At 41.5% G+C, this 22,383-nt stretch overlaps 1 protein-coding gene and 1 long non-coding RNA gene across 3 annotated transcripts in view; one reads left to right on the top strand and one right to left on the bottom strand.

Annotated features, from left to right (window-relative positions):
- The first annotated feature begins 1,758 nt into the window (after positions 1-1,758).
- On the top strand, positions 1,759-8,170 carry LOC133390393 (uncharacterized). Its single transcript, XR_009764384.1, has 2 exons — positions 1,759-3,088; positions 7,959-8,170. It is a non-coding gene; the product is annotated as an uncharacterized LOC133390393 (long non-coding RNA).
- The window catches only part of ALDH1L2 (aldehyde dehydrogenase 1 family member L2), a 70,779-nt gene continuing 50,795 nt past the window's right edge, over positions 2,400-22,383 (bottom strand). Inside the window, exons 11-23 of one of the 2 annotated variants that reach the window (XM_061638909.1) lie at positions 19,376-19,495; positions 18,311-18,438; positions 16,951-17,101; positions 16,307-16,377; positions 16,074-16,179; positions 13,422-13,509; positions 13,178-13,271; positions 11,143-11,242; positions 10,021-10,119; positions 8,500-8,665; positions 6,976-7,081; positions 5,986-6,185; positions 2,400-4,551 (exon numbers count right to left, since the gene is read on the bottom strand). In XM_061638909.1, coding sequence (XP_061494893.1) covers positions 4,496-4,551; positions 5,986-6,185; positions 6,976-7,081; positions 8,500-8,665; positions 10,021-10,119; positions 11,143-11,242; positions 13,178-13,271; positions 13,422-13,509; positions 16,074-16,179; positions 16,307-16,377; positions 16,951-17,101; positions 18,311-18,438; positions 19,376-19,495 — 1,485 coding nt within the window. In that variant the 3' untranslated portion in view covers positions 2,400-4,495. The remainder of the gene's footprint in view (positions 4,552-5,985; positions 6,186-6,975; positions 7,082-8,499; positions 8,666-10,020; positions 10,120-11,142; positions 11,243-13,177; positions 13,272-13,421; positions 13,510-16,073; positions 16,180-16,306; positions 16,378-16,950; positions 17,102-18,310; positions 18,439-19,375; positions 19,496-22,383) is intronic. The other variant, XM_061638910.1, reaches the window with a different exon arrangement.

A 22,383-nucleotide genomic window follows, 5' to 3' on the forward strand; every position in this document is an offset into this window, starting at 1 on the left:
ATTTTGATCTTAAAAACCAAACCAATTAAAATGTAATTCACTAATACGCAAAAAACCTTGCGGTTTAAGAATGTACCTATAGCCCACAGATATTTCTACCAAACTTTAAAAAGCAGGGAAATTGGGCAGCTATAGTGAATGCACCAGGGGAGCAGGAGACCTGAACTCCTCTCTGAGATATTGTACTGCCCTACAAAGTTGTCAAAATGCCAACACAATTTGGGTTGGTCTTTCACAGTCCAATCCACTTGCTGTGTAGCTTGGAAGAATTTGGTAACGTGCCTCTGAGCATATGGTGAGTGGTGGCAACATCTGCCATCTCCACAGATGTAGAATTACATTTTTGTATGTTTGTTGGTGTTCTTCTTACTTTGCTTCTTTCCTGTGTTACTAATGTTTCTACAGAGAATCTAAACCAGAAAATTTTCCCCCTCTTTATTCATCCTAGAAATCTGTGTCAAATGTATTTTTATTAATTTCAAAGCCTTTTTATTGGTCATTGTCATGTGATGGTGAAGACAGCCTTTTGTGTTTTATATTGGAGGTTATGTTCTATTTCTATTTTGGGTGGATTAACAGTTGAATCTGAAACTGCAGTTAGATGTAAAATCAGACTGATCACAATATGTTGCTACTTCAGCAATGACTCTTAGCTGTTGGAAAAAAGAGGATGCATGTTTTCAGCCTGCTATGTTTAAACCACTTTATTTAAGGCAAGGTGTTCACAATCAATTAAAAACATAGAGCTCATCTTGAATTTTGCTAGAATATATTTCACCTTCCACTGTCTTATCTTGTGCAAATTAAGATACTTCTGAGGTCCACTGGAGACTATTTTGCAGAAGTCAGAGCCATTATTCCACAATTATGTTTGGAGTTTTTTAGTATAAATTTTGCAAAGTGTTGCTGTACTTCACATATTCATAGAAACAAAAGAAAATGATTTCCTATAGGAAACTTCACTAAAATTGCAAAGTAAATCAGACATATTTAAAGTGACCATCTCAACTATATCAACTGTCTTAATAATGTTGCTTCCTCCTGGCTAAAACAAGATCAGCACAGGACATATCTTCTTTCTATTATTTGGGCTGATTACAGGTGTTGCCACCACTCACCATATGCTCAGAGGCACATGTTACCAAATTCTTCCAAGCTACACAGCAAGTGGATTGGACTGTGAAAGACCAACCCAAATTGTGTTGGCATTTTGACAACTTTGTAAGGCAGTACAATATCTCAGAGAGGAGTTCAGGTCTCTTGCTCCGCTGGTGCATTCACTATAGCTGCCCAATTTCCCTGCTTTTTAAAGTTTGGTAGAAATATCTGTGGCCTATAGGTACGTTCTTAAACCGCAAGGTTTTTTGCGTATTAGTGAATTTTCTTGCTTTTTAATCCGGGGGGTAAGAAATGGGATCCTGCGCAAGTTTGCTGAGAATGGATTGATCATTTGCATGCTTATTGAGTTCAGTGGGATTTACACACACACACACACGGCAATCATGCTTAGGATAGGTGAAACTGACCACGGGATGGGGAAGGGAGGAGGGGGAGGAAAGAGGAGTGGAAAGGCAGAGGGGAGGACTGGGATGGGAGCAGGCGGGAGGGGAGAAGGACAGATGCGGTCATTTGCATGTTTATTGAGTTCAGTGGGATTTACTCCCGTGCAATTATGCTTAGGATAGGTAAAACTGACCAGGGGGGGGGAGGGACGGAGGGTTGGAGTGGGCAGGGGAGGCGGAAGAGGGGAGGGGAGGAGGCAGAGGAGAGGGGGAGGAGGGAAAAGGCAGGTCTGATCATTTGTATGATTATTGAGTTGAATTGGATTTACTCCTATGCAATCATGATTAGGATAGGTAAAACTGACCAGGCTAGGCCTGGCAACCAAGACGTCTTCTGTATCTTTCAAAGTTGGGCAGGGGGAAGGCAGAATTCTACCTTGTGGTTTTTTCCATTACAATGTTGCAAGAACACCTGCACTTGGCTGACTTTCTCTTCTCCTAAAGATACAGGATCAGTCTCAGGACCTGAACCTGGCAACCCTACCTCCCACCCAAATTTAAAACAAAGCTGTCCCTGGCCACATCCACACCAGGCCTCTATTACACTTTGGACAATCATTATTTATTTATTTAGTGTATTTATATACCGCCCCATAGCCGAAGCTCTCTGGACAGTTTACAATAACTAAAAACATTAAAAACAAATATACAAATTTAAAAACACATCTTTTAAAAACAATTTAAAAGAATTTATCATGGCTTCTCTCAAAGCTATGGCTCAAAGCCAATCATGGCTTCTCTCAAAGAATCCTGGGAAGTGTAGTTAGTGAAGGGTGCTGAAAGTTGCTTGGAGACACCCTGTTCCTCTCACAGACCTTCAATCAGAGTGGCTGACTGTTAACCATTCTCTCAGGGGAATAGGAGTCTCCTCTCAGCACCCTTCACAAACTACACTTCCCAGGAATCTTTGAGGGAAGCCATGACTGTCTCAAGTGAAATCAAGTCTGGTGTGGGTGTGGCCCTCTGATTAGCCAAGCCCAGCAGCTGTGAGGCTTTTAGAACACTGACAGTTGGTCCTTACTGAGCATGCCCCGCGTTATAATAGGCTTCCAGCCAAAAGTTCTTAAATTAATTAAAAATCAACCAGGCATTTTTTTAACTTTTAAACTGCAGTAGATGAAGGTCAGAGTATGGGGCAAGGTCAGTATTAGGATTACAGGTACTCTGTGAACATGGCTGATTTTTAATGAATTTCAACAGATTATGAGAACTCTGGCAGAAAAAAGTCCAAAAGGGCTCTGAGGTTTTTCTCTCTCTTTTTAGACTTTGAACTCTCGATTCTCTCTGACTGTTTTGTGTATCGCCATGAAAATTGACGGGGTTGTTAAGCAAGCGTTTCTGAGTTTTGTATAAGTTTTGTAAGGTTTTGTTTTGAAATGAGCTTATGGGAATCATCAGAATGGCATGCGGGGGTATTTTCCATTTAACATTGCGGAATGTGAAAAATCCATGCTGGCTATGGTATACAGCCACTCTCATGGCTGTATAATGTTATGAACAATTGTTCAAGAGGTCTCAGTTGGCTGGTGAGTTGTCCAATTTCTAGTCCTAGAACTTTCTCTTAAGCTGCAATCTTTTGCACTTTTACTTGAGTCAGTCATACTTGCTTCTGAATACGCATACATAATAGTTGGGCTGTTACTTCTTCGGCAGTTGATTTGGATACAAATTAGACATATCTAGCAGGAAAAGTCAAACAGGCTAAATACTCTGCAAGCAGTGACGGTTTACTGAAATGACCGAGCTACCCTTGGCTCACACATGGCTTGAGAAAACTTTTCTCTAACCACTCAGTGCATTGTGATGTCTCTTGTAGCTCTAAAGCTGATGTGAGGAATCTGTGCCCTCTGGATGTTATAGGGCTACAATTCCTCTCATCCCTGCCCATGCTGGTTGGGGTTGATGGGAATTGGAGTCCATACAGCTAGAGAGTCATATATCTCACCCCAGCTCTAAAGTGGTGCAGGCAGCAACCAGCAGAAGACTGCTGTGGTTTTGTTGTTTCGGCTACAAAAAGTGGTGTATGCAGCTGTGGATATTCATTTGTGTACTTGCAGATATACCTCAGGATTGTAACATTCTGTACAACACGCGTCACACATTCAACACAAGTTTGATTTCATAGTATTGGCATTCACAACCATGTATTTTACACATTTCTTATTGGCAAATCGATTATAAAATAGTTGCTATAGCTTTTATATGCATAGTTGAACACAGACGTTAAATTCTGTTTATCATACAAAAATCATAGTAAGTGCACTTCCCTTTTTTACAATGCCTGTGGCAAATTGGCTTTCTGTGCTGCTTAAAATATGTTGAATTTGCATTGCAGGGGAAAAGAATAATGCTGGTGTAATGCAATTTTTAGAAACTAAATACTATCTGACTACTCTAGAGAAACAAGGAACGTACTGTCCTAGGGAAGGGCCATAGCTCAGTGGTAGAGTATCTGCTTTGTATGTAAAAGGTCCCAGTTCAATCTCTGGCATCTCTAGGTAGGGCTAGTAATGCCTGCTGTTAGAAACTCTGGGGAGTTACTGCCAGTCAGTGTAGACAGTTCTAAGCTAGATGGACCAATGGTCTGACTTTGCATAACACGGTTTCCTGTGTCCCTATTGGCATGCTGCTTTTCACTTGGGCAAAATCTCCACTGTAAAGTCCAGGGATGTGAGGTTCCAATAGGCTGCTCCCTATTCCTGTCCCACCACTGGATGTTCAGGACCTTTACAGGTAAGCATTCGGGTAGTGGAGACTGCACAGCACGAGAGGCTACAGATTCACATTAAAGTCCGACTCAGAAGTGAGTTCCTACTAAATGCAGAACTCTGCTGGAGCATCCACTTAGTTAAAACATTTGGGACCACCAGTGTAGCTGGTGAGAAGTCTTGTTTCTTGGTAAGAATGCTCCTTTGCCATCCAAGTTGAGATGCTTAATATTCCACGGTTACAGCTTTCGTTCTGAGATACTCATGAAGAGCTTCTTCACCTGAAGGGAACGAGAGGGTTGAAACAATTGTCTGCGAGTGTTTTCTGTCTCAAGTGCTGTGGTTGCCAGACACAATTTAGAAATCAAAACCAATGTTTGAAATTTTTTAGAAGCCTTAGGGTTGTTATACTCAGAGTAGACTCATTGCTATTAATGGACATGACTACCTTAGGTTCATTAATTTCAGTCGGTCTACTCTGAGTAAAGTTTAGATGGATACAACCCTTTTAAAAAATATGTATATAAGTATTTCTTGCCTGGCTGGTCATACTTTTAAAGCACAAAGCTTTCCCCAAAGAGTCCTGGCAACTGTAGTTTACCCCTCAGAGCTACAATTGCCAGCCCTTTTAAAGACTACTACACTTCCAAGGAAGCTGTGTGCTTAAATGTATGGTGTAGTATCTCAAAAAGTGGCTAAGTACCAAGTAAGAGGCATCATCATACTATTAAAAACTATGAAACTTAAATGTCTTTAAATATTAAACATGGTAGAACAACAGATTTCAAACTCTTGACCTCCAGGGAGCCCCAGCCTATTGCAGATACAGGGGTAACCAACATAGTGCCCTGCAGATGTTCATAGAATCATAGAGTTGGAAGGGGCCTTGTAGGCCATCGAGTCCAACCCCCTGCTCACAGCAGGAAATCCACAGCTAGAGCATCTCCCGCAGATAGCTGTCCAGCCTCTGCTTGAAGACATCCAGCGAAGGGGATCCCACCACCTCCCTAGGCAGTCGGTTCCATTGCCAAACTGGCTTACTGTCAAGAAGTTCCTTCTAATGTCCAATCTGAATCTACGCTCCTGCAACTGAAAACCATTAGACCTAGTCCTACCCTCTGGGGCAGCAGAGAACAAATCTGTACCCTCCTCTATGTGACAGCCCTTCAAGGCAACCAACTAGCATTTATTTGGATTTTGATTGTGGAAATTTTGCAGCAGACATCCTAGAATGGTGGATGCAGACAATTCATCCCATGTGAATGTTCTTGTTTCTGTCATGGCCGCTCCTGACACAGCAGTGTGGTTTGGCATGCATCCAGCAAGGTTTAAATGTCTGCTTAGAATGCAGTTGAGGCTCTCTTGAGGCAGGCAGTGTTAATTATGAAAGTACAGGATAGCAGTGCTTCTAGGACACCCAGATTCAAGGGCAAACAGAGGTGCCCCTTGGATGCAGCCTCAATGGCATGAGAGCCACTTCCTCACAATGTGCCCACTGGGGCAGCTGGGACCTTCATGGAAATTAGATAGTAGGTGCTTAAAATCCAAAAGGGATGTCGCTGGACTCAAGTCCCATCAGTCCCAGCCACCATTGCCAGGGTTCAACAATCATGGAAGCTGTAGTAGCAGCAACCTCTAGAGGTCCACCGCTTGCCCACAACTTTTGGGCACAAGGTTTTGCTTCCTAAATGGATCTCAAATAAAAGGCAACTTACCTAAGTCTTTTCCAAAGCCAGACTGCTTGAATCCACCAAATGGGGCTGCCACATCAGTTTTGTTGTAAGTGTTAATAAAAACTGTTCCAGCTTCTAGTTTGTCACTGACATAGAGAGCTTTGCTTATATCTTTGGTGAAGACCCCAGACGCCAAGCCATATTCTGTTCTGTTTGCTCGTTCTAACACCCCATCAACGTTTCTACAGTATGAGAGAATAATCATTGAGGCAACATAGGATGTCGCAGAGACCTTAATCCAGTCAGTCCACCTTGCTTTCTGTCAAAATAATTCCCCAAACTCTTTCTTGTGTGTTACAAGTTTTAAAAGCTTAGCTAGAATGCCTCTTCTGCTAAAATAAGTGATCTATATGGAGGCATCTTATACAAGGAGGAATATATGTAATAACAATTTTCCCATCACAGACTATTAATGCCTGACTTTGAGTCCTATTTGGCAACTCCGTTCACATGATGAACAATTGCATGGAGCGGAAGCAGCCTTATACAGAGTTAAGCCACTGGTTGGTCTTGCGTGGTATTGTCTATGTTGACTGGCAGTGGCTTTCCAGGGTTTCAGGTGGGATCTCTCTTTGGAGATGCCAGGGGTTGAATCTGGGATGTGGTGCATGCAAAGCAGATATTCTACTGCTGAGATATGTTCTGACCCCATGGAGGTGCCTTCTCCTGGCCCCACTGCCATGTCCACGTGTTGGGAGGGAAGAGGTGTGGAAAGGTGTCTGCTTTATGCATATAGGCTTCTGATTGCCCAGGGTTCTAAATGATTGGGAGGGGACTTAACATGCACAACACACACACACACACACACAACAGGAGTGGAGATCCAGGGAGGCTACCAGCAGGCACTGTCCTGTTCTCCCCCACCATGCAATCATAAATTGTGTGGAATGAACACCTTAATAAGGGCTGAAGTCCTTGCAAAAACAGAAGAATGAATAATAGCATTAATTAGCTGACTAAAGCAGGACCTACCCATCTTTGAACTTGGAAATGACCATTACAGGACCAAAAGACTCTTCATGTGCAATATACATATGGTCTCCAACATCTGTGAATATTGTAGGTTCCATGAAGAAGCCTAATCAAAGAGAAGACAGATGGGTCTCTTTTCAGTCGTCCCAGAGTTCAGGACATAGAATAATGGGCTCAAGTTACAGGAAGCCAGATTTCAGCTGAACATCAGGAAAAACTTCCTAACTGTTAGAGTGGTACAACAATGGGACCAATTACCTAGGAGGTGGTGGGCTCTCCAACACTGAAGTCATTCAAGAGGTAGCTGGACAGCCCCTGTCGATTCCTGCAGTGAGCAGGGGGTTGGACTCAATGGCTTTATAGGTCCCTTCCAACTCTACTATACTGTGATGGAGTGATGCGTGCAAAACTGAAATAATCTCAGGCATTTTCTATCTTGATATATCAGTGGTGCTAGGCTGTACGTGTCTTCCTTATTGCAGTCCATATAATAGGTATCATGAGGTACCTGTTTAATAACTTATCTAGGGCTACAGTATTTGGTCAATTAATCAAATGAATTGATTTAAAATCTTTTAATGATTTTAAAAAGGGTGCACCCAGTTTAGGGCACAATCCAACTCACCCTTCTGCCAGGCTGGGGTGAGTTGGATGCTATGGATCTGTGGTAGAGCTGGGAAGATTTCGGCTGTGCCAGGCTCCACTGGCATCAGGCCTCTGATGCAGTGGAGATGTGGCTCCGCCAGGAGCCTCCCAGTGCTGCCAAGAGTCCACCTGGGACAGCCAGCCCAGTGGATGAAGGCCTGGTGGAAGTCAACACAAGGCCTGAAAACAGGGTGTTCTGGAGGCATGGTGGGGGAAGAGCTGCGGGGGAGAGTTACGCAAAATCCTCATGTTCAGACTCCTCCTCCAGGTCTCAGTACCCCTTCAAACTGTGCCAGCATTTTGGCCAGCAGAGTAAAACAATTTTGTTTCCCATTCAGGCCTATGGGGAGCCTGTTGGCTGGAGAGAGCGCTTTCCGGCTGGCTTGTGGACATGGCTGACGGAGCTGACATTCAACCAGACCTGTGGCTCCCAAGTGGGAAGAGGACCCCACAGTGTTTTCCGCCAGCTCCTCTTCTGCCAGCCCGTCCTCCACCGGCTGCCTCGCACTTGGATTGCTCCGTTAATAAACTAAAATGCATATGAACATCACCCCTGATTGTTAAGATGTTAGTGTTCATACACATCACTTTCTCTTTGTAGCTGAGGCAAATACCCCAAATGGAAGCCAAGGTGAAAGATAAGGATAATAATGATGATGATGATAATTTCATTGAATTTGTATCCCAACGATCCTCTCAAAGAAGCCCTAGGGAGCAGTGATCCAACAATACGTATGAATGGTTTGAACCTACAAATTTGTAGCTTGCGTGGTTGATTAGCGAAGAACTGGAACGAGGAACCAGTGGTGTACACAGAGAGAGAGAGAGAGTTTTGTCAGTCAATCAAACCAATGAATCCTAATTTAGATTTTAGTTTACCTGGTCTACATACTTGTCTTCCTCCATATACTAGAGTAGCCCCTTCTTTTACTCCAGTTTCACAGTACTCTAAAAGCTTTTCCAAATGTCCTTTATGGTTTTGTGGACCATGGTCTGTAGATCTATCAAGTGGATCACCAATTTTCATCTTTTTGGTTTCTTCTACCTACAGATTACCAAAGGAGGAAAAAAAGTACAAGACAACCGCTTAAATCCTTTTAGATAATAACGTCACAATCCCAACAGAAGCATAAGCTTGTACCAAAGTATTAAGGTTATTTGGAAAATAAGGAGAAATTATCTTCCTTTGTCCCAGTTGCTATAAGAACTCTCATCGATGGAAGCAGCAGCTCCTGTTCAAGGCTCTCATGCCAATAAGGTCACATACACACCATACATTTAAAGCAGATGCATACCACTTTAATAGTTATGGGTTCCTGCAAAGAAACCTAGGCACTGTAATTTATTCCCCAGAGCTACAATTCCAAGCACCCTCAACATACTATTTCTCAGGATTCTGGGGAGGGGGCAGGGAAGCCATGACTTTTAAAATCGAGTAAGAGGGCTTTAAATGTATGGGGTGGTATTCAACGTTAGACCTTGGCAGAGTAGTAGACCCATTAAAGTTAACGGACAGGACTAACTTAAGTTCATTAATTTCAGTGGGTCTACTCTGAGCAGGACTTACTTGAATACAGCCCATGATGTGGCAGGACACACCATGTATGTGGTAGGCCTTTTAGATCACTATTCTTCAACCTTGGGTCCCCAGATGTTGTTGGACTACAACTCCCATCATCTCCACACAGCACAGTCAATTGTGAGGGATGATGGGAGTTGTAGTCCATCAACATCTGGGGACCCAAGGTTGAAGAACATTGCTTTAGATGGATAGCTGTGTTCTCCCTGCCGCTCCCCCTCAGTAATTTTTAAGTTACTGCATGGGCCCCCCATGTGTTTGAGTTGTGCCACACTGTGGTCAGTGCTAACACAGTCACACCCATTGAACTTGATGCACCAGTTCACCAGTTCTCCCCTTGCACCTGTACTAGGTCAAGCAACAATTCACTCAGCAAACATGTTGGGTGTTTCAAACAAAGCGAAAAACCTGAAAATATGGGGTGATTAACCTGTGGCTCTCCTACTACTCCCAGCATCCCTCACCACTGGCCATGCTGGCTGGGGCTGATGGAGTTAGAGTCCAATAACATCTGGAGGGCTACAGGTGAGCCCAGCCACCACAGAGATGTTTTAGACTAGAACTTCCATCAGTCTCAACTGTGCTGACTGGGGCTGATGGAAGTTGTCATCTCAAACATCTGGAGGACACCATGCTGGGAAGGGTGCCTTATTTAGTCAGATATATACAAAAGCATAGAATGGGTAACCAATGTGATGCTTTCCACAAGTTGTTTCACTCCCAACTCCCATCATCCTTGACAATTGGCCAAGTGTAGAATTACATCAGAAAGTTTATTAAGGCAGCATTATTTCTAAACTCTCACATTATAAATTTCTTACCACTCTCCTAACAAATTCGTCGTGAATTGATTCTTCCACAAAAAGTCTACCAGCCGCAATGCAGTTCTCTCCTTTGTTGAAGAAAACTGCTCCCATGCCCTGGGTCAGAAGAAAAACAACATTCCATGATCTTGCTTTTTTAACTCGAAGCATTTTTATATCCATGAGCGTATACCTTCAGCCTTAATTATTAACGGAAATTGTGCCAAACTGGAGCAGATTTAATCTCTCTCTCTCCATGCAGATGCTTACAGGGACGTCCAGATGACACATGAGAGAATGGTAACTGGTTACTGGAGGCCCACATCAAGCCCAGCTTGGATACCTGGGCTGCTAGGCATATGGTTGATCTCTAAGAGTTCTGTCTCCATTCCATCTCCAAAAGAGCAAGACATCTCTAGCGGCATGAGCACTAGCAGCTTTTTTCCAGATGAAGCTGGCCCTCATAGGCCTCAAGCCTTTGAAAGTGAGGATTGAGCTGGCTATCACTGGCACAATCCTCATTTTCAAAGTGCTTCTCTTTCCTTGCTGGGGTGGGGACAGCCTTTGAAAGCAGGGAGGGAGGGAGGGAGAGAGAGAGAATGAGAATTGTGGGCAGATTCACACCTGTACATTTCAAGCAGATTCCACGCACCTTTAAAATCACATGCCTTCCCCAAAATTTGAATCCTGGAAACTGTGGTATCCCCTCACAGAGCCACAAATTCTCAGCAACCTTGAACTACAGTTCCCATGTTTCTTTGGGGGACATCATGTGCTTTAAATATGTATTGGATGTGCTTGAAATGTATGGTGTGTAAATCAATGTATGCCCCCAGGCCACATCCACTCCCCTCCACATCCACAGTGTACGCAAGCTCCAGTCATGCCCGAGTCACCACCCACCAGGGCACGTCCCCCCGGGCAAAAAAAAAAAAGTTGCCCACCTTGGTTCAATTCTTTATAAGTAGGAAAAGAGCATTTTGATGTCTATGGAATTAATTTATTTAAAATGTTTTTATACCTCTCTTTCATCTTATCCAATTTCAGGGCAGTGTGACAGTCATAGTTCTCTATAACGTTAGTATAGCATACAATATGTTATGGAATGTGTTCACCAGCGTCTTTGAAAAACAGACTTACCATTCTCACCGCTTTGTCAAGTTCACAGTCGTTGAAAATGATTAGTGGGGATTTCCCACCCAGTTCCAAAGAAACCTTCTTCAGATTGCTGATAGCACAGCTATGATAATAATGATAATGATGAAAATAATTGGAAGATGATGATGTAGGTATTCAAAATCCAATATAATTTCTCCCAATATTCAGTGAGGGGAAATTATATATTTATACAAATAAGGTATATTCATTCTTTACTTGCTTCCCCAAACCGGTCAAATTAGTTAAACTACTGCTCTGTCTGTCTGTCTTCATCTGCACTAGACATTTAAACAGTCATGGTTTCCCTCAAAGAATCCTGGAAACTGTAGTTTGTGAAGGGTGCTGAGAGTTGTTAGGGGACCCCTATTCCCCTCACAGAACTACAACTCCCAGAGTTCCCTGGGAAGAGAGTTTGATTGTTAAAGCTGGAAACTGTAGCTCTGTGTCTGTGTGTCTTCTAAAAACTCTCAGCACCCTTAACAAACTACAGTTCCCAGGATTTTGGTGGGGGAAGCCATGTCTGTTTAAAGTGGTATGATGCTACTTTAAATGTATATTGCAGATGGGGCCTCTATCTCCTTCAGGTTTCTGAGTAGGGTTATCAATATAGTTTGACTTGAGACAATACCTACCTCTTACACTTGACAAAATGTTGATAATCCCCAGTGACATGTCTCCATGGGAGCTAAGAAGACTAGGTGATGGTCTGAGGAGATGATACATCTGCCCACCCCTCCATCCTAAACTGTCTGCGTGTGAAGGAAACAAGGAGAGACTGTTGTTTTTTGACAGAGAGAGAGAGCTGAGTTTGGGCTCTGTAAGCATTTTGCTGTGCTGGCTCTCTCAGTAGAGATGTGAGGTGGGAATAGAGTGCTATTGTTTGTTGGAGTGTTTAAGCTGTGCCTCCATCTATTCTCAACCTGCAAGCTTGTAAATGCAAATATTACCACATGCCATTAAGCCTCCAGACTACATTTGGATATTGCTGCACCTGTGGAATTTCTCACTGCTTGGAGAGGTGAGATAAGATGTGCATATCTATCTATCTATCTATCTATCTATCTATCTATCTATCTATCTATCTATCTATCTATCTATCTATCTATCTATCTATCTATCTATCTATCTATCTATCTATCAAACTTTGTCCCATCTCATTTGGCCCGCATCTCGCACTGTTGCACTGATTTTCAGAATTTTTACCCCATAAATCAGATGGACCCAGAATCAGGGAGTGCTCATGTAGTGCTTCTACACTGGAGACATGCTGTTGAGCTGGCTGTCAACACTGACAGCACTGATCACTGGGAGGAGGGAGAGCACTGACTCCAAGTACCTAGTTCTTCTGACAAGTAATTCATGTTGTCAGAGCTGCTTACTATATTATTGTCCAAGCATGACTCCTGGGAAGGCTAGCAACAAAATAAACAAAGGTTTTATTTACACATCAAACGTTGCCATGGCTTAGATCCTAAATTGCTCCTCCATTCTCAAAAGGGAGGGAGCAATTTCTACCTTCTCCCTCTTCCATCTGCAGCCCCAGCACCATATTCCATGCTACCTCCAAGCATCACTCAACATGCTGCAGCAGATTTCTGCAGAGCCCAGAGGTATGCAGAGGAGGGGAGGTGGGAAATCAATGTTCCATTTACATAAGGAAAGGTAAGATCCAACCCAGTATCTATAACTAGGTTGTTCTATATACTGGAGGCAGGGAACTTGTGACCCCCCCAGATGCTGTTGGACCCCAGCTTTCATCAGCCCTTGCCAGGCTGGCCAATGGTCAGGGTTAATTGGACATACTTCAGCAGCATCTGAGCTACAGATCCCTCACCCCTGCTTTACATTGATAGTCTGGTCTGGTAGAGATTCTGACACACATAGCAAAACTCATGCAGCTTACTACTGCCTGAAAGCATCTCCATGTGAAGGCCATACTCCGAGAATGTACAAAAGCTCATTTGTAACATTCAAAAATGAAAAAAAGACAAAGATAAAATTACAAGAAATACCTTACCTCTTCATGATCTGTTTCCCAATTGGTGTTGAGCCAGTGAACCCAAGTTTACGAATATCTGGGTGTTCGGATAAGTGTTGTCCTACTAAACTTCCTGTATGACATAAGTAAAATGAACAACTGTGAGCTTTGGTGTAATTCTGAGATTTGTTTTGTTTATTTCAGTTACTAAATAGTGCTGCACCCCATTCCTCCCAAGCTGAGGTTTCAGCAGAAAAGAAAAATGGTTACATCTCTGCTTTACCTGAACCAGGTAGAATATTGATAACGCCTTTGGGAAATCCCGCTTTCACAGAGAGCTCTGCAAACTTTAAGGCAGTCAGGGGAGTGACCTAGGTAAAAACGCACACAATGGAACCAGACTGCCTGCCATTTTAGACATACATGCACTGAAGGTTTTAACTGAATACATTTTAATCCAGTTATAACATTTTTCTGACATAGAACTAACACAGATGATCTATGTATGGTACACTATGTGGGAAACTGTAATAAAATCCCGTAACATGCTTTAGTTTTGTTAGGAATTGCATTCTCTCTCTTTTTTGTTCTTGTTTTTATCTAGTTGAATTATTATGCTTGCCTTTGTATTTTTGAACAGTGAAAAATAAAATTAAAAGAGCTAACATAATGTTCTGTTACTCCAAATCTGTGAATGCCATCACCGTTTTAGCCATCACTATTTATACCATAGTAATATTCATTAGAAAAATAGAGCTTGCTTAGTTCATGTTCTTAGTCCTTTCCCCTGAGTGTTCAACAGCCTTTGTAGTATTGGTTCCAGTCCAGCCCTCAGTACTGAATGGATCCTTAAGCTTGCTTTGTTCTTTTTTTCTTTCTTTTTAAAAATTATATTATTTTTGCAGTTTGAAATAAGTACAGGAGAAAGAACCAAAAGCTAACCCAGTTCCTTTGCAAAGAGATCAAAACATTGATCCTGGATGCACATCTGTATGGCATTAGAGAAATATCTATACTTTTATATAGCTAGAAAAAGGAAAGGGGGGAAAAACAATGTGGGAGGGAAGTTAAGTAAAAAAAAAAAGAGTAGAAAGAGATGGGGTGGAATTGGGAAGAAAGGGAATGGAGGAGTTTGGCCTGTCCATATGGTTAGATGAATCAATGCCTTACTCTTGAAGTAGATCAGTACAATTTTGTCATGTCACAGTGAAAGTGACTTTCCTCTTCCAACAAGCCTTTTAACTTGAGACCTATCCCAGTCTGCTTCTGTGTCAGAATTGCTTTTAATATGTCTTTTAATATCTTGAACCCTTTTTTTAAAGATGTTTTTAAAGTTTTTTTAAAATGTTTTTAATGTTGTTTTGTTTTAATGTATTTTAAGGTCTTTTAATGATGTTTTAAAGTTTTTTTTAGTGTTTCTGTTTGTCGCCCTGGGCTCCTGCTGGAAGGGCGGGGTATAAATAAAATAATAAATAAATAAATAAAGTGGGATGTCCTATCTTTGGTATGACACTTTTTCCTTGCAACTGAAGTCTAACATGTCATTGACCTATTGACCTACTCACAGCATATCTACTTAGATGTAAGCCCCACTAAGTTTATATAGAGTTCAGGGGCAGCCCTACCATTAGGTAGAGTGAAGTGACTGCCCCAGGTGGCAGATGTTGAGGGCCGGACAGGAGCAGCAAAGATGCTGGAGATGTGTTGTGGGCGACACATGGCCTGCTTTATATCCCTATTGCCCTCAGGTTCTGTGGAAGATACAGTCCCTTCAACCACTGCTGAAGTCAGTCTGGTCAGCTGTGCTCTGGAATGGGAGGAGGCACGAACTTGACTTTTGCCTTTGGCCACAACATTTTTATTTTATTTTATTTATTATTACATTTATATCCCACTTTCCCACCAAGGAGCTCAAGGTGGCATACATGGTTCTCCTACCTCTCCATTTTATCCTCACAACAACTCTGTGAGGTAGGCTGGACAGAGACACTGTGACTGGCCCAAGGTCATCTTGCTTCATGGTCACGTGCAAAGTCACGTGCTTCATGGCTGAGTCAGGATTTGAACCCTGGTCTCCCAGGTCCTAGTCCAACACTCTAACCACTATAGCCTCAAGAGCATTACATGTGATTTCCAGTGTTAACTCTCTTAACCAATGGCACATTCTTTTTATTTATGCATTTTCTATTAAGGCCTACAGCTGGTCCATCAGAGGACAATATCAACAGGAATGCTCTAGAGGTGGGCTGGTGACCATTTTTAGGCCAAGGGCCAAATTCCCTCTTGGGCAACCTTCTGGGGGCCACATGCCAGGGGTGGGTGGGGCCAAAGGCAAAAGCGGGCAGAGCAATGAATGTGAATTTACCTTTGCACAGTAAGCTAATTTCTATACACATACCCACACACCTCTCTGTCCTCCTTCGAGGAAAGCAAGAAGCATTATCATAGTTCAGGGACTTATTCCAGCTTGGAAAACATTCATGGAGGGTGCAAAACAGGGCTGATGAGAGGCATGGCCTGGGGAGAGGGAGGTGGCGGCCTGGGGAACATCCCAAGGGCCAGCAAGAGGGGTCTGGAGAGTTTCCAACCCCTGATCTAGGAGAAGCCCCATCCTTTGAATTGTACACTTCAGGGAATTCACGGGATACAAGCATCAAGCCAAGTGGCAAAACAGGATGACACAGTTTTCCATGGTAGAATTCTGCTGGTGCCAACAGGAGCTTCTGTAAACAGCAACTTCAGAGAGGTGATTGTGTTGGAGATGGTGGCATGCAGAAAAAGCGTTAACCTTCCCCTCCCAACTCCATGACCAGTAATGGGTGTGGCCTGGAGAGAGTCCCAAGGGCCAGACAGACAGGCCTGGAGGGCTGCATTTGGCCCCCAGGCTCTAGAGGAACGTCAGAGTCCAAGGCAATATCGGCCTGCTTGATGTTACCTGTGCTGGTTTCAGAACTAAAGTATTCCCAGCGGCCAAACACGCTGCGCTCTTCCATGCAAGCATCATCAGTGGGTAATTCCAAGGAATGACAATCGCACAGACACTTCAGATTGGGAGGGGGGGAAATATAGAAACAAAATTAGGTTTTTGAAACATAAAAGAAGCTTGTAATTAGTGAAGAGCTGAATCTTGACTGATTCAGTTACCAAAAAATCAATCAATCATCTTACCCTAAGGGTTCTTTCTTGGTAAAAGTTAAGTTATGGTTTGGCCGTGCATGGTTAATTGGAATGGTAGAACCCTAAATGAGAAAGCAATTATTATTTTTTAAAATAACAATTATGAAAGATGCATCAGTGATATAACTTCATTTGTTTGAATTACATGTTTGCTGTTAATAGGGCTCCTCTAGATGGCCTCTTTATTGAGCATTCATACCAATTTGCTTGCACAACGCTTGCACAAGATCAGTAAAAAAAAGTGGCTAGCAGACATAGAACAAACTCAAATCGATACCAGCTTGTTTGGTCAACAGAATGCTTTGGAAATGGGACTAGATAACAGATCCCATCCCTACTCAAAGGAGTGCTCAAAACAGACTTGTGGGCCAAATTCAGAGGTCTAGTGGGTCTAATAAGTCCCGTGGGCTGGAGGCTCCCCACCATTGCTTTATCGGAGTCAGGTCTAACAACATGCCATCCTTGTCACAGAAGCAGTTTCTTGGGAGAATACATCTTTTTCTCATGTATCAAATGAGTAATGTAAAGACATTCTGAATTCCATGCTAATCCTCTGAAAAGGATTGAAGTGTGCAAAAGTGAGAATCCCCTTTTTGTTCCCCAATGGATCAATGTCAACTCAAATATTAGCTTGCCTGTATTTTGTCACACCATCCGGCAAAATATCGGAATGTTTGCACTGACATTCCGATGTGGGTCTTCAAAGCTAGTGTGTAAACAGCTCCTGAGTCAATAGCCTCAATGGTTGCCAGTTCCTCTTGGTGTTCTTCCATCAAATCTGCAAGCCTTTTAAATAAAATAATATACATACAATGTAAAACTTAAATGCAGCATCTGAAAATGGACGTATTCAAATGGCAAAATTCATGCCACAAGCTAGTTATTCTTGAGTAGAACCAATGACTATGGTGAAATGCAGAACTTGGAAAAGTTACTTTTTTGAACTACAACTCCCATCAGCCCAATCCAGTGGCCATGCTGGCTGGGGCTGATGGGAGTTGTAGTTCAAAAAAGTAACTTTTCCAAGCTCTGGTGAAATGATCACAATGTATGATTTGAGGTTCATGGCTTTTATGCTGCCAAAATGCTGAAGGCAGGGCTGGAAAAACATTTCACATTTCTATGCATGCACACAGAAAATCAGAGGGAGCAGGAAAGCGAGCCAATGTGGTATAGTGACTAGACTGTGTCAGATTAGGATTGAGGAGACCAAAGTTCCACTCAGTCATGAAGCTCACTGGGCGACCTTGGACCAGTCACTATTTCTCAGCCTAATCTACCCCATAGGATTGTTTTCACGATAAAGTGGGAGTGGGATCTCTATGTCATCTTCAGCTCTTTGGAGGAAAGACAGGAAATTTTCCCTGTCCAGATTCCTCTACAGATCTTGGGAGTTCTGAATGACCAGGTCTTGTATATGGAGCAGCACAGATCTGTTAGCAATCTATACTTCTTCCATTTTTGATTTCTGGACTCTGTTCAGACTAATGTGAATACACAGCTTGCTGCAATTTTTAGTTCGTGGATATTTTCCTTAGGTTCCCAGTTTGCTCTACCACAAATATCCACTGATTAAAACATCCACAAATGAAACAATCACATCAAGATTCCCTTTTGTGGGTGATTTAATCAAAGCACATATGAGCATATGTGCTTATTTGCACTGGCAACTTGTAAGAAAAAAAAATAAAAGAACTAAAAACTGGCAAACTACATGCAAATGAAAGAAAAGGGGGGTCTGCAGGAAAAATGCAGCACACAAAGCCAATTTAGATGCAACAACAATTTACTGAATAATTATTAGTGCCCCTATTATAGGTACTAACAAGACTGTGGTCCTTCATCCAAGTCAGAAATAGCAGAAACAGATTTTATATAATTGCTTTATTTGCATAACCTATATACTGTGCAGATATATCATGATTCTTCACAAGCAACAAAATAAACTTATGAGAACATACAGAAATGTAACTGGGTTTATTAGGCATGCCATACCTGTACATTATTCTCCCTCTTTCTCTTGCATTCATCTTTCCCCATTCACCGTGCTCAAAGGCATCCTTTGCTGCAGCAACTGCTTTGTCAACATCGCTCACTGTAGCAAGTGAGACTCTGGCAATCACCTGCCATAAAGACATGGAGAGACTAGGTCAGAATGATCTTTGCTGTTACAGTTCGTTCCTCCCCTTGGCTTTTCTGGCTGAACTGGCAACCGAGTATAGGTTTCACTCTGTCAGCACCAACTTTCCCCTTCCACATGCTAAACATGGAGCCCGGCAGAAAACCCTGAAGTGGGGTGTTCCACGGGTGGGGAGGGGGCAGAGCTGAGGTGGCCCAGGATCCACTGGATCCCAAGATGATCTCACAGCCATCACCAGCCCACATTGGGTCTGATCCAGACCCCATCACTGCACCAGTCTGGAGCTGGCACAGAGATCAGTCCCAGTCATCCTATTCCCACACACATCCCTTCTGCTGCTCTGCAAAGCCGTCAGTGGCAGTGGTGGTAGTTTGGATTGCATTCTAATACACTACATCACATCAGAGTTTAGCTGAAGAGGGAAAAGAAGGGATGAAGGATCACTCCATCAGTGCAGCTGGGAATTAGCAACTTTTGGCACCTCCTCTCTTCAGACGTTTCCATCCCAACCGGTTATTGGAAGAACTAGAACTTTTACCTGAGTTTGCTTATTTCCTCCTCCCTCCCAATCCATTTTCCTTTTGTGCTGTGTCTTTTAATACTGTAAACCTGAGGGAAGGAATTGCCTTTTTTAGTGACCTATACGCCATTCTGGAAGCCTTTTTTTTTTTGTTAAAGTGTAGGATAAAGGTTTTTCAAATAAATTAAATAAATGATTAATAATACAAGGATGTAGACCATTAGCCATTGCTACCAGTGACAGTGTGCTGTTATATTTTCAGCTCAGTCTCTCAAAACAGGTTGCACTGGAACAATGAAGGCCATTCCTTGTGTACTAACTCCTACACTTTTAAAGTTTTGCATAATCCAGATATGAAGAACTTGAAGAAAGACAACATGCACCACAAGGGTTTACTCACAGATCCATCTGTTGGGTTTATAGAGTCATATGTTTTTCCATCTTCAGCATTCACAAACTGCCCATTGATAAAACACTGATATGGCATTTTTACAGTCATGTGGTTGATATCTTTTGAAACCTAACAACAAAAATGAACGAATGAAAGAACCACAAGCTTCACTTTGTCTTAAGAACTATCATATGTAAACTATACTCTATAAACTAGCATACCCTTCCTGTAGAAAACATACATTTTGAATGGTTACAATTCATTTATAGCCCAATTATTAGGATGCAGATGTGATTGTCAGAACAATTGTTTAGTGTAAGTTTGACTTAATCTTCAGTGTATTTTCAGAAAAGTTCCCTATATGTCAAGGCTTTGCTTCTAACAGCTACTGGAACCACTAAACAAGTGTCTATAAACAGCCTTCACCAACCTGGTGCCTTCCAGCTGTTTTGGACTACAACTCCCCATCAGTCCCAGGTCAACCAAGACCACTCTAGGATGACACTAACATGACGCTAAGCATTCTGTTAGCCTAACAGGCAGTATAGATTCAAGTTTGTTCTTTGTACACTATCCACTGCTTTCACCAGTCTGATTTTTCTCCTCCCCCAAAATATTGATATTTTGAAAGAAAATATTAATAAATGAAAGAAAATATCAACATTTTGAAAAAAATATTAATACTTTGAAAGAAAATATTGATAATTTGAAAGAATATATTGAAAAGGAAAAGAAAGCGGCTCTGCCTCCACCTCCTCCACTGTGAGTCTGTGATTGAGGGTGGTCAGTTTTCACTTTAGCAAGCAGAGACCAGCCTTTTTCTTTTTGGAAGAGGAAGGAGGAAAGCCACTTTCAGTGCCCTCCGCCTCACCTCCTCCTTGGCAAGCCTGAGTCCTTAACAAGGGCGAGACTTGGCTTGCTTCCTTCCGCTTGGAGCTTGAATTATTTGAGTGGAGGTGAGTAGTGGAGAGACAGGGAATACGATATTGCTGTGCTGTGCGTAAAATCAATTAAAAAAAGTTATCTTTTTTATTATTATTATTAATTTTTATTCAAATTTTCAAAGACAAAAAAAAGCACAAAACAAAAATAATTAAACAATAAAATAAAATGTTGACTTCCGATTTGTCGCAGATCAGTTATAAGTCTACAATATATAACAATCCTGTCTCCTAAATTATATTATAAAATCACTTTCCTCCAGTAGTTATCTTAATTAATCCTCAAATCTCATAAACATTATTATTTATTTATTATTATTAAATTTTATTTATACCCCGCCTTTCGGCCAAAGGCCCTCAAGGCAGCTTACAAGAAAAATAAACACAGATATAAAAATACAATAATACACAATATAAACAATACAATATACAAAAATTAAATTAAATAGAAGCAACATTATCATGGAAAGAAGGAGTTTTGGAGAGGACTATTTGGAGTGGAAAAATGGGGTCACCTCCACGGCATACACTTAAAGCATACGACTTCTCCCAAAGAATCCTGAACACTGTAGTTTGTTAAGGGTGCTAGGAATTGTAGCCCTGTGGGGGTAAACTACATTTCCCAGGATTCTTTGGGGAAAGCCACACGTTCAAAATATATGGTGTTCATGGGACTTTGCTCTCGGGCAGGGTTATGCATCTTTTCCTTCTCTTCTCTAAAGTCATCCCCAGTAAAGTAAAGAATTACTTTATTCTTCCCACAAAAAGTCAAAGAGAGGTTTCAGTTCCTTGAGAGATATATCTTTCAATTTTTCTCCAAATAAACATGTCGATTAATCCATCTCATTCAAATCTGTTAGGTCCAATAATTTCAATAGCCATTCTCATTATCAATGTTAATTCCATCTTCTATCTTCAATAATCCTATTAAGTCCAATAATTTCAGTAACCATTCTTCCATTATCAATAATCCTATTGAATCCAATAATTTCAGTAGCCATTCTTCCATTATCAGTATCCCATAATAATCTTGTTGTCATAGTCATAATCCAAATAAATATATAGATTAATCCGTCTCGCCAAACCTGTTTGAGCCAATAATTTCAATAGCCATTCTTCCATTGTCAATATTAATTCCATCTTCCGTCTCCAATAGTCCTGTTCAGTCCAGTAATTTCAGTATCCATTCTTCCATTATTAGTATCCCATATTAATCTTGCTGTCATAGCCATAGTCATATAGTAAGAGTCTGATGGGAATTTCCTTTATCACAAATATTTTCTTGCCATCAATTCTGAATATGTTGCTAAAATATTGTTGTAGAGTCATATCTCTGTTCTTCTTTTTTACAAAATGCACTGGCTCATCTCTTCAGAATTTTTCCATTGTCACATATCTGTAGTCCATTCCATAGATTTTTTCTATGTCAAGCTCCATCACATCATTCCAGTCCAAAAAGTTATCCAAGACATTAATAACTTTATCTCTATTATCTTCATTAATTTCTACAGAGACAACGTTGATTTCCAAACAGTAAACTTTATTTCTAGTATCCATAAACTCCAGATCTTTTTCCAATTTCACATTTGTTCCAATCTCCAGAGCTTGTATCTTCCCTTTAGTTTTTCTTTTTTCATCTCTAATCTCATCAACTATTTCTTTAAACTCCTGCGTCATTTTACTAAATTCATTTTTCATCTCCAGTCTACCCTGTCTCAGGGTTTGTTTCGTTATCTCAATCTCATCCATTATTTTCTGAAACATAATTTCTTCCATGGTCTAAGCCACTTTCCTGATTGCCATTCTTAAAACCACAAAAACAAAAATTATTTCAGTCACAATTGGGTTAATATTCCAGGCTTGATGAAGTCACAGTGTAGACAGTACAGCCTGCCTTATCTCTTATATTCAGGAATACAAAACAAAATTAGTTCCCAGCTTCAAAAGAGTTAGTAGCGTCGTGAACAAGCAGATTCGTCAAAATGAAATAGACCAAAAAAAAAATAGTCCCAGACATATAATACTCCAAAGTTCATAAATCAAATTTATTTATTTCTTTTCCCTCCTCGAAATAGA

This window comes from Rhineura floridana, chromosome 8 (assembly GCF_030035675.1).
Source record: "Rhineura floridana isolate rRhiFlo1 chromosome 8, rRhiFlo1.hap2, whole genome shotgun sequence".
Lineage (NCBI taxonomy): Eukaryota > Metazoa > Chordata > Lepidosauria > Squamata > Rhineuridae > Rhineura > Rhineura floridana.